Raw genomic sequence first — 12482 nt, forward strand, 5'->3', positions numbered from 1 at the left:
TTCACATTTTCTTCTTGTAAATGATAGAATAACCTGAAATACGACTCAGCTTAGCAGCTACTTTACCTCTTTTTTTTTTCCAGTTTCAAAATAATATTTATTTTTTTATTGCAAAATAACAAAAAGAGGCAAAATGGATACACTTTCATTTTAGCACGCATCCGTGTGCCTTTTTGGCTACATTTGGTTTCCAGATGTTTGTTTTTTCAGTTTTTGATTGGATAGTTTGAAGTGGCATAAATTCGAAATGAATTTTAAAAATTTTCTAAAATCTGCAGAAAATACAATAAAAAGGAAAAAAAGTGTTTTCTGTACTTTATTGAATATTAGGCTGTTACAAGAAAATGTACATGATGGAGATAAATGTGGTTATTGCTACTCCATTTTATAAATTTAGTAGCACATCGTTCTCCTTCTGCTGTAGACAAAGTGACAATCTTTTAAATTTCTAAACAGGAGATCCACATGTTAATTCAACATTCAGCTGCAGATATATTCAGGACATTAATGTGAAAGTAGCTGATGAAAGCAATAGAACACACGGCAAAGATGAAGACATTTTCAGTGATGCTTTAAAAGTTCAAAGTCCCTTAGTGAAATTCATCCGTCATTTTCTGCTTGTTTTATAAGCAGATCAGGACGCTGTGCAAAAAAATAAAAAAATACAGGGCAAAAAAATGATGGAGAAACCATTGTTCTGCCTAAACTTAGAGGTTTATAAGTACATTACCATTTCTGACCCTTTTTACATCAAACATAAAGCATAAATTCAAATTCCTTCATCTGAAACCAAGAACACTGTCAGGCGAACAGAGTCTGTTCTGATTCGATTAAATGGAGTCAGAGTAAAACTCAACGTGTGCACAGATAAAAATAAAGTTTCCTATGAATCCATACTAAAATATTTCAACACTGGCAAAAATATATTGAAAGTAATGCATCTCAAAACAATTAGAAAGCTATTGTTAACTATAATCTCCGTTAAATGATTCATTCTTTTCCTTTTTCCTGAAGTAAAAAAGCAGAAAAAAAGCAGTGTGTTGCCAAGAACAAGTGAAACCTTCACACTCTCAGACGGGTCACAGATACCCTGCAGGTCTATTACAAACTGAGAATCATTTTGCTTTCACCAGTTAAAAGTAATTCAACTACCTATTTGCAAGTGCAAACTGATGCGTTTCACCAGGGATGGGAAACATGGCAGGTTTGTTGACTGGCATTGAGCAGATGAAAGCCATTTCCCTGTAAATGAACAAACAGAAGGAGTTTTCATCCTTCTGACTTCAGAGACTGGTCGGGAACATCTGCAGGACGTTCTTTGGACAGCAGCACAGGAACGACTCCCTGGGCGGTCTTGTTGAGGATGCAGTAGTCGCTACAGTGACGGGGTGTCGGGATCTCATCCACAGGACTGCATGGCAAGCTGCACTCCGGGCTTTGGGTCAGACCCTCGCAGCTGCAGCCAGAATCAGAACGGCTTATCTCGAGGAAATCTTTTGGATCGGAGCAGACAACCTCTACGTTTTGGACGCAGGGACTCCAAACGGAGCAGGGGAGCTGAGTGTACGGAGTGTCTCCTGGAAAAGGAGGAGCGGAGGCTTTCTCCATCCCTGGAAAACCAACGTAGGAGGTGTGACTCAGAGGAAAGACCAGCTGCGTGAGGAAGACTTGGTTCTCCTCTAAATCCTTTGGGCTGGACTGTGGCACAACAGTCACGGCATCGGTGATCAAGTCCTCCTCGGTTTTGTACGTCAGATCATACTTGCCGTGAGGTGAAAGCCACTCCTGAAAGTTCAACAGAAGAGTGTGATGAGGTGGCGCGTCTTTAGGAGGCGGGTTTCTTTAAATGATTGCTCTGTTTGCTCATTCAACTGTTTTTTCAAAGGTTTATTTCTGATGATAAACTATTTTCACCTCTGATATAACCTGGTACATGTTCATGAAGAGCACTCTGAGTTGATACAATGTTCTTAAATAAGCCAAAGGTCAGTCGCTGTGTTTCCATTCACTATATAATTTGATATTTCAAAAATAAATTTGGGGCTGCACAGTGGCGCAGTTGGTAGAGCTGTTGCCTTGCAGCAAGAAGGTTCTGGGTTCGATTCCCAGCCCCAGTCTTTCTGCATGGAGTTAGCATGTTCTCCCTGTGCATGGTGGGTTTTCTCCGGGTACTCCGGTTTCCTCCCACAGTCCAAAAACATGACTGTCAGGACTGTCTCCAAATTGCCCCTAGGTGTGAGTGTGTGTGTGCATGGTTGTGTGTCCTGTGTGTCTCTGTGTTGCCCTGCGACAGACTGGCGACCTGTCCAGGGTGACCCCGCCTCTCACCCGGAACGTTAGCTGGAGAGGAACCAGCAACCCTCCCGACCCCACTAAGGGGCATGGGTGTAAAGACGATGGATGGAAAAATAAATGAGCTGAATGGAAACGCACTAATTTTGATTAAACGTTTTGGTGCTATGATGATGTTTTGATTGGTTGATTTCACAAAACTGCAATGGAAACCCTTTTTTTGCATCACATGATCAATGACCAGATGTTGCCACTGGAGTAAACCATGAAGAAGAAGATGACAGGAAGTAGTTGGAGGATGATGGCGCAGCATGTTTTTTTTATTACTTCCTGCATGAACAAACTTATTTACGTGTGGGTTTCATGCATTTCTTACACTGCGAAATTGTTTTTTCGACATTAGTGGAATGTTGATAAAGTTTTTCACACATTTTTATTGAAAATGCAACATCTGATACATTTATCTCAAATTTTCTGCCTCATAATTTTGTGTATTGTGTGACAGCTTATGTCTAATTAGTCATTAAATTGGTCTCTTGGTATACGTACTGCTTCGCAAACATACTTTTACACACAGAAATGTACAAAATGGATAGCAATATTGATATTTTAAAAGTGTTTTAAAAGTGTGAAAACATCAAATTACTTCAACTTAAATTGTTAGCTATAATTGTGGAGACAATTATATATATCAGGGTTTCCCCAGTGTATTATAAGCCTGGCGGGCTACCAGGCTTTACTTGTCCCTCCACCAGGCTATGCATTGGTTTTTTTTTATTTTTTAGTTTTTTTTTATCAGTGCTTTTTTTAACACTTTATAGTTGGTGTTTATGTATTTATCTTCCAGTCTTCCAATAACACATAACTATCAAATTTCCTGTCAACTTTAAACGTTTTTTTAACTCCAAACATGGCGGCCGGCTGGATGAATGACAACCCTAGCGCCCCACGCACCCGGCTTAGCAAGTTTTCTGGGGGAAACCCTGTACATAATCATATAAACAACAAAAATAACATAAAAATACGTTGATTGTGATATGGGTCACTTTTGACCTGCTTTCTGTTAGGGTTCTGTTACTCATGTGTGTGTAAGGGTTGAAGAATTAGAAACATCAGTAAAATTTGCCCAAAAGGGATCAAATATATTACAAACTGTAGTATTACAAAGCCTTGACGTACACCAAAATAAACTGTATATTAAAATATCTCCAATAATTATGGAAAAAGGTCTGAATAATTTATAGCATATATTTTTTCCAAATGAATTTTCTGTATAAAATGATTAAGTTATGGGATTCCTGTCATTCCTTACCAGAAACATTTCCTACCGTGGAAACGTATAAATCTAAAACTGTTATGTGTAAATGTTCTGAAGTAAAGAGACATTTTACAGTAAAAACTATCTTATTAAGTCATCTGAAGATCTCACCTGTAGATTTCCGTCATGTTGCTGAAACAGAGGCTTAAAGAACGGGGCCGGTGTTGGTGTGCGGCCCAGAGTTTTGATCTTCATTCTGTCAGGTCAAAACATTATTCAGACACATATTCTGAGGTAATCAAATATTCTGACCTGTAACTGTTGGAGGAACAGCTGAGTTACCTTGTAGCAGGATTGTAGAAAGCAAACAGGAGGATTCCAATAATTAAACAGGCGGGGCCCAGAGATTTGAGTAAAATAGTAACTATGTCTTGTTCTGAGAAGATGTGTGAAATAGGACAGAATTAGCGAGTCATGCTGAAAGTGCACAAGATGCCTGATGTCTCTGAATTATCTGCACAGTTCTGTGTAAGCTGTGGGGGAAACGCCTGGCACTCATACTTTGGCTGATAATACACTGATGTTTCATGACGAATAAATCTTTATCTAAATTGCAAAACAGGAAAAAAATATTTGACAAGTAACTTTTAAAACATTAGGATTCAGTGGTTTACGGTTTGTCATCTTTTTGATTGTGTGCAAAAGTTAAAAACATAAAAAATGTCAGTTTACCTGTCATTTGTTCATTTGTCCAGCATGCTGGTTCACCCCACTCACTCCACGTAGAGCGCCAGGCTGTGTTGTCCTCAGGCTTAAATCTGGCTTTCACGCAGTACTCTGTGTTTTGTTTGAGCAATGCTTTGCTATGAATTGCGTAATTATTTTCAAATGGTGGGAGGGAAACAGTCTGAGGAGAAACACAAGCAGCGATGTTAACCCATGGAGGTCAGAAGTGATTATGGCATATTGTTCACATTAACGGGTCTTACTCTGTTCCAGCTGCCGTGGGATTCTTGAAGCAGAGCTTCGTATATGAGTTTGCCTTTAAAGTACATGTGTTCTTTATATCTGTCACTCTTACAGGTTATGTTGATATAATCTGTTGATTTTTGGAGATCCACTGCAGGAGGTGGACTCAGCTTAACTGTTTAGAAGAAAAGGTCTCAATCAGATTTACTTTTACATCCTTTAAAGACGTAACTTAAAACGTGTTTTACATGACCACAACGATACCAAACAAACCACGACAAGAGAAATGTGGATTGTAGAACAATTATTTCACACTTACTGTTAAGTCTTGGTCTGAAGTCACTTTGGAGAGCTTTGCAGAAAGATGCATTACAAATATTTATTTCATAAATATAAATGGATGCCATTTCTGAATCTGAAACTTGACAGTTGCAGAAGTAACCCTGATCAGTCGCCACGATTGGACACGTGTTGCTAAAAAACAAAAAAAACATCAAACTTTCTTATAGATTCACTGAAAATACACACGTTTAGGAACAGTTCAGTGCTTTTATGTGCAGATAGTTCAGTTCAGAATACATTATTCATCCCAAAATGGTTATTCATTTTGATCGCTCGTCTATATAATACAACATAGGATGTTATAAAACAAGTGTTCAGTTCACTGCATAACGGCTGCTAGAGACTTTTACAATGGGTCGAATGCACGGCTACATGCTGATGTATTTTAATTTTTACACTTCTATATTCTTTTTTTACTTATTTATCACTGATGTGCAATTTAGTAATGTTTAGCAACGTAATAATGAAAATTCTTGTTTTATTCACACTTTCCATTGTACATCGCTTTGTGATTTTATGTCAGTGAAAAGTGCTTTATAAGTAAACTTTACTTACACACACACACACACACACACACACACACACACACACACACACACACACACGCGCACACACACACACACACACACACACACATACCTTTTTCTATAAGTGAACTTCAGGCTGTAGTTGTCAGGTTTGATGCCGTTCACCCCACAGGTTATGTTTTTGATGTAGTCACTCACACATGAAACTGAACAAGCAGAAATAGGAAGAAAAACATTTATATACAAAAAAAAATCAACTTGAAGTAAAAGGAACAACTGAACTAAACCAAAGTATTGCCTGAGAACTGCGGATGACTTTGTTTACATTTATATCCGGTTATTTTTGATACAGATATATATATATTTTAAATCTGCTGGTACACAGTAAAACTGCCAGTGTTCAAATATATTCAAAGTAACACCAGTGTAGTGTTGTTCACCAAACATAATGTGGTGTTAAAAAAGTAAATAATTGACCCACAAAGTGTCAATATCAATCAAATCCAGGGGAACATATTCAGTATCATCATTTCAGTATTATAGACCAATGTTCATTTAACAAAAAAAATGGGTGTCAATCTTTTAACACTTTCAAAAGTGTTACTTTCACACCAGCTGACTTGGACACATAGACACTTTTGGGTGTTAATTCAACACTGGCATTTTTACTGTGTATGATGGATGTTTATGTGAGACTACGTTGATCTGACACTTAATCTCTCGTAACGGTTAAATATAAACAGTTACAATTCTTTACAAATGTCTTGTGTTTCTTAACCCAAACAGCAAAAGTTTCCAGTTTTCCCTGACCTGAAGGTCTGTCAATGTAATGCTCTTTGTAATTTATCTGTTTTTTTGTTTTTTTCTTAACTCATTTTTAGTCCAGTTTCATCACCGGATCAGAAAATAACAGAAAGCTCAGCAAAAACATTTCCATACTGGGAACCAAAGCAACAAAAACCTGTTTCCTTAGCTTTGGTTGAATCTATGGAAACACATAATTTCAGTGAGTCTTAAAATGCTTTTCAAAGCTGGAAACTATAAATAGACAAATCATGAACCAAGCAGTCATCGCTTTAGGTGGTTTCTGTTCAGAAAAGTGTAATTTACCATGTAACTGTAGTTCAGTGAATTGTTCATTCATATCAAAACCAGATGAGTCTCACATGTGAAAGGAACAAAACGATAACACACACGTGATATAAAACACAGATAATATACGTTTTTGACATTTCGACACTTTAAAATTTCCGCTGAACACTAGTTCTGTGGTTGATGACTGGGATGTGGGACAGAAAGGTTATCTGTAGTCATCTCTCTAATTCATCTTATGAGAGGAGCAGTGACATGATGAAAGCCTGCAGAGTGATTAAAGCTGCGTTTCTGTGTCCATGGATCTGAACGGTACCTGTGATGCTGCGGGCCGCTGCCAGGATGCTGAAGCACCAGAGCACAAACAGGAGCCGCCCTCTCATCATGGCTTACTGGATCATAAGCATCACTCTGCCAACGTTAACAAGACATTCAAAAACATTAAACGATGTATTCCGTAGACGATCAACATTTAAAATTACACATTTAACCGTGGAGACATGAAATGCGATCGATTTGTTGAAGAATGAATGAGCAGATGTTGGCATAGAGGAAAGTGTTATTACCTCAGAGCTGCGGTGCTGCTGATGTCTCTGTGTGAATGAGAAGTCTCTCTGAGGTTTGAACCATCAATCGTCATCTGAGCAGGAAGTGACGCGGCTTTCTTTTACCTTTTTGATTTGGTTTTGTTTCTCTCTCTCCTTCAAACACCTTCGTAATGTTCCACTATATTTAGATCTGTTCGTGTATTTGTTTAAAACTCTGAACAAGCTGCTTTAAACTGTTTTAATTTCAAAATTTCTTCCTTGACATATACGTGGCCGTAAATGTAATTGTGTAAATAAAGAAAGCAGTTTAAAATTAAAAATATCAAACATTTTAATACCGTCCATATGTTGCATGCAGACTCGTATCCCAGTGGAGTCGCAGGGTGTTGATGGTTTCCTTCAGCGGCCGCCAGGTAAACACGTTCACTGCATCCATTCATTCGTCACCAAATCTAATTTCTATATCAATCATAATTAACTAAAGCTCTGAATTTCTTCTGTTTTCCTCTGATTGATTCATGTTTTTCAACAACAAAAATGTGAGAAATGCTTTTATTTACTGTTAATCCGGCTAATATATATATTTACAATCATGATTTTAGGAACAAAGAACATAAATATCCCCCAACTGGAAAACTTTGATGCAATAGCAGCAAAGCAAGTTTGTTCAGATGAGAAAATAAAAATATAAAAACAGAATAAAGAATAGAATACACAGTAAGGGTGAAATTGTAACATAAAAACTATTAAAACTATTACATCCTGGTGCAGCAGACAAGGTGCATTAAGACAAACTATTTCCAATAAATGCCACTAAAAACTTTGCAACTTTGGAGGGATTAGGATTAGGAGAAAAACACAGTCATTCAACTCTGTGACTCAATCGCTATTAATAAGCTACAACCACTTATTAATTTATACAAACTGTCAGATTTCTCAGATAGATAAGAATAGATCTCACAATCACTCTGACCTTTAACCCAGAGTGAGGTTAATCAGATCTGAGCTCCTTCATTAATCTGTCATTTAATCTGAGAATGAAACTAAATGCCCTCCACACAGTCACATCATGTCTTTGGTGTCTCCAGTTTTTCTTTCTACTTGTAGTTTAAAAACCATTCAGCAACTTTTCTACAAACATTGAAAAATACAAAAAAATAAAAAATCACTTTTATTTTCTTCAATCTTTGTCTTTTTTTTTTTATCAGTTCCTGATTTGATGTTCTATATTCTCCAAAAATATCACAAATACATATGACACCACACCAAGCAATTGTTTAAAAACATCCAAAACCGTAGCACTGCGATTGTGCAGCAGTGAAGTGCAACGTCCATAAACAGAGACTTTAGTCCTCAACGCGTCCAGCACAAGTTCAGACAGAAAACACTGAACAGACGTCAGTAGAATATCAGGAACAAACATGCAGCTGTGCTACTCTGGAAATACATAATAAACTTTAATGTTTTTATCTTTACTTTTTAATTTCTTTTTATTTCTCTTTCTCACTGTTTATTCACCGTTTTTATTTTAATTATGTGAAGCACTTTGAAATGCCTTGCTGCTGAAATGTGCTAAACAAATAAAATTTGATTGATGATGGATTGATTAATGGGTTGTTCTGCTTTTCCACATGACCATAAATCTTCTTTTTTTTGTACTTCATAGTACAAAAGTGATTGTGCTGTTTTCCCCCCAAGATTATCTGTCTGTTACCATACTGTCACCTTATAGTGACAGTTGTAACAAGTAAAAAAATATGTTTTAGAAATGCAGCTTAAACAGTGTAAACCTTTGAAAAGATTACATTTCTTATTTATTTATTTTATTTTTACCAGTCCTGTGTTTTTCAGTCTTCAAAGATTCAACACAGAGTTAAAATAATTTAGTTTTACGCCGAGCAGAATCTGATGTTTGAGGGCGGAAGCCGACAAACATCAGATTACATGAGAGCAGACGTTCACATCCAGCCTGCACTCACTGCTTTTATCTCCTGGTTAACCTAAAACCGTTTGCTCTTTTGCATTTCAGAGGAAAAGGCCATGCATGCTGATGAACCTCAGTGAAAAATAAAGACCAAAGTCGGTGTGAGGCTCCACTGCTGCTCTGCTGCAACCTGAAGGGAATCTGTGTAGACTTGCTGTCCTGTAAAGACCAAAATATGACTAACTGCATCACTTTTTTCATGCCTGAAATTAAGATTAGGATCAACTGACACACGGTGGTAACTGTTTAGGAAACTGCGGACTAATCTTGAAAAGTAAATGAACATCCCCCTCCCACGACATATACCCCCAGAATCCCTTTTTAAGAAAACACGCCACCCTCACACACCAAAAGAATCGAGAGGAAATAAGTGAGTGAGTCCAGTCAAAACCTGCAGTTTGATGCGTAAAATGTTTTCAATTTCATGTTTACACACCAAGTTTAACACCAAAAGTTTTAGAGTTGGTGTTTTGCAAAGATGTGTGAAAAATATTTGGTGATACTGACATTTAAAAATCCCAAAACTGGCAAGATTTTCCTTTTTAATGCAAAAGTTAAAAAAGGAACTCCATTAATGCAGAATGACTTCTGCTCTGGACTATCCTTTAATCATACATTTTCCACAAAGTAAAGCGCACGTTTCACTTTATTTTGGTCTAATATCTTAGCATTACTTATGGAGTTCCACAGGGATCAAGTCTGGGTCCTCTGCTCATTTTGTATGTGCTTCCAATCCGGTTTTAAACCTTTAACATTTCTGCTCTCCTTTATTCTGATGATCCACATTTATACAGTTACATTTCCTGGAAACCTCAACTTCCCAATAATTTTATCCAATGCATTACTGATGTTAAAAACAGAATGTATTAAACTTGCTGTGCAGCAATTCACTGTGATTTTACGTGAACATCTCTATGGACTCGACACTCGGGGAGCAACAAATGACCGAATCATCAAAAACTGGCTCCTGGGTTTCTCCAAGGATCAGTTCTTGTCCTGCTTCGCTTCACCTGCATCCACATGGAGTCAAACATATATATTGGTAATATATCCAGCCGTTCAAACATTGACGATACCAGATCGTTTTCTTGCTGAATGAACCAACGACTCGTTTTGAGTTTATTCCATCTGATATTTTATTAAATGTCCTGGTGGGAGATTCAGGCCCACATCATCACAGGTCCAGTCAGTGTTTTTACACTTATTCGTTATTTATTTAACACCAGACCCGCATGAATGTTTGTTGTCAAAATCCTGAATATTAGGCTCATTTAAAAAAAAAAAGCAGTTTTGACGTTTTAATGTTTCTTTGGTCGTGTTTTCTCCTGTCATGGCTCCAATTCTAACTTTAAGGATCTTTTTTTTTTAATTATTTTTTACCAGTGGCCTCTGTTACATCATATTTATACCTCTGAGAAACAACAAGAGCGAGATTGCTACTTAGAAGTTACTTAGTGGTACCAAAATATTCTAAAAATAAAAACAAGAACAGAAAATGATTATATTGTGAAATTAATGTTGGATTTTTCTACTTCAGTGTGAAAATATTGCAATAAATGATTTATTTTAGAAATCTTTGCCAGGAAATGTGGATGATGCGTAATTATAATTTGATCAGATTTCTTATCAAACAGTTGTTGATTACGTAACTTGTGTAAATGACGGGAAATTATGCAGTGCAAGAATATATCTGAACAATCAGCTGTACAACTTTACCTCATTTGAAAAGATGCAATCGATTCGTAAACATACAGGAAATATCGAGTAGTAAATTCAGCCATGTGGCTCCTGCTTCGGTTCAGTCCAGTTAGAAATCTGACTGGTTTATGGAGCTCAGGTTAGTTTGAGCCCCACAGCAGCCAAGTCTCTTTCTGACTCACTCATTGTCTTCAACTTCATCCACAACTCTTAATTATCAGGAGAGGATCTTCATTAGTTAGATCTGATGTGGGTGTTTTCACTTTCCCTGGAACTAATTAGTTTTTTTTATCTCATTTTTAGAGCATCTGTGTCATCAGTCTGTTTATTTAAATGCTTGTCCAGTTTGTTAGGCATATTTTGCTTTTTCATATGTGATTTAACTCTGGCTTCCTTCAAAAACATAACCGATAGGGAAATGTGTTTCTCTTTGACAGTGATGTGCGCGCCTGGTTGTGTTTTTGTTACTCTCTGATGAACTGGAGATCTGTTCAGGTTGTACCCGCCACTCACCCAATGACTGCTGGAGATACAGCAAACAAAGACTGACATAAGAACTACTAATTACACAATGCATGCATTAGCGTACCAAAGAAAGTCTGCATCTTTAAGGAATAAACTTTGATCTTAGCTTATAATTCTGCAGGAGGAATCTTTGAATTACAGTTTCTCCAAAACAAGACGTGTCTCTGTTGTTGCTGCCATTCTTCTGAGCGCCATGCTTGCTCCAGTCCTGAGAAGAAGCACATCTTTCCCCCATGTTGGCTGCATGTGCCAATCAAGCTGACATCTGTCCATGACAGGAGGAACCACAAGTACGCCGTTAGCTGAAGCTACTTTCCCCTTTTATTTATTCCAGCAGCCAATCACACTTCTTTTCCCTTTTACTGCCGCCACCATCTTGATTGAGAACGAATCGCAGCTGATTCTGCTTTCCCTGCCATTAACTGAGCGGCAGCCATCTTTGTTTTACCTAGCTGATCACACTGCCAGACATCCCTTGTTAATCTGAGATTCCCTGGTTCCTAAAGTAAGACGTGTGTTTGGGCAGAGGTCAGTTAGCATAGCTTAAACAAGTTATTTTTATTATGTATTTCATTGTATTTTCCCATTGTGATGATTTAGACTTTTCCAAATGGAGCAAACCTTAGATCAGACTGTAGCTGAGGCTAACGGCGACTCAAACTATTCAAACTTTATTCCACTGAGTGGTTGAGCCACTTCGGTACGGTAAGCTTGTGTACTTTATGGGTGTTTTCTGTTTTAGCTAGCGTAGCTAAAATAGTGTCCTGAATGTCGGTTTTCTCAAAAACTCAGCACTAGATAAGCTAAGGCAGCTATTGAGGCTAAAGGTAGCCTTCTGACAAAATGGCTCCCTTCTGTTTGTGCCACAGTCAACTGTAGCAAACTACTGACTCTCATGAACAATTAATTATTATTTACAATGTTTAAAGTACATCAGAATTAAAAGAGAAATTTGAAAACAAACAGACTAAAAACTAGATTCTGTCCATCGGTTTCAGGGACCATCTTGTAAGAATAACACGCTCTAAACCAGCCGTCAGTAGATAACAACTAATCAGTATAATCAGTTTTCCAAAAGGTTAATGATTTAAAACTCAGAAAATTATGCAATGAAACATGACATAGCATTAAGTTTTATCTTTACTTCTGCTTTATACTGTGAACTGATTGAACATTATTAAACTAATCTCACTTAGCTTAGAGCTAATTTGGATTATTTTTCAAAACTACAAACCTTGATTTCTTTA

General features: G+C 37.3%; 1 protein-coding gene across 1 annotated transcript; it reads right to left on the reverse strand.

Moving 5' to 3' along the window:
• Nucleotides 1–259: 259 nt before the first annotated feature.
• On the reverse strand, nt 260–7132 carry LOC103477569 (interleukin-21 receptor-like). The gene is made up of 9 exons (XM_008430734.2): nt 7047–7132; nt 6797–6891; nt 5501–5594; nt 4839–4993; nt 4540–4694; nt 4283–4457; nt 3893–3986; nt 3722–3806; nt 260–1785 (listed from the first exon to the last, which is right to left on the reverse strand). The coding sequence occupies exons 2-9, from the start codon at nt 6864–6866 to the stop codon at nt 1270–1272; spliced, it is 1344 nt and encodes a 447-aa protein (XP_008428956.1). The 5' UTR covers nt 6867–6891; nt 7047–7132; the 3' UTR covers nt 260–1269.
• Between the last annotated feature and the right edge of the window lie 5350 nt (nt 7133–12482).

The sequence above is a fragment of the Poecilia reticulata genome, linkage group LG16 (genome assembly GCF_000633615.1).
Source record: "Poecilia reticulata strain Guanapo linkage group LG16, Guppy_female_1.0+MT, whole genome shotgun sequence".
Taxonomy (NCBI): Eukaryota; Metazoa; Chordata; class Actinopteri; order Cyprinodontiformes; family Poeciliidae; genus Poecilia; species Poecilia reticulata.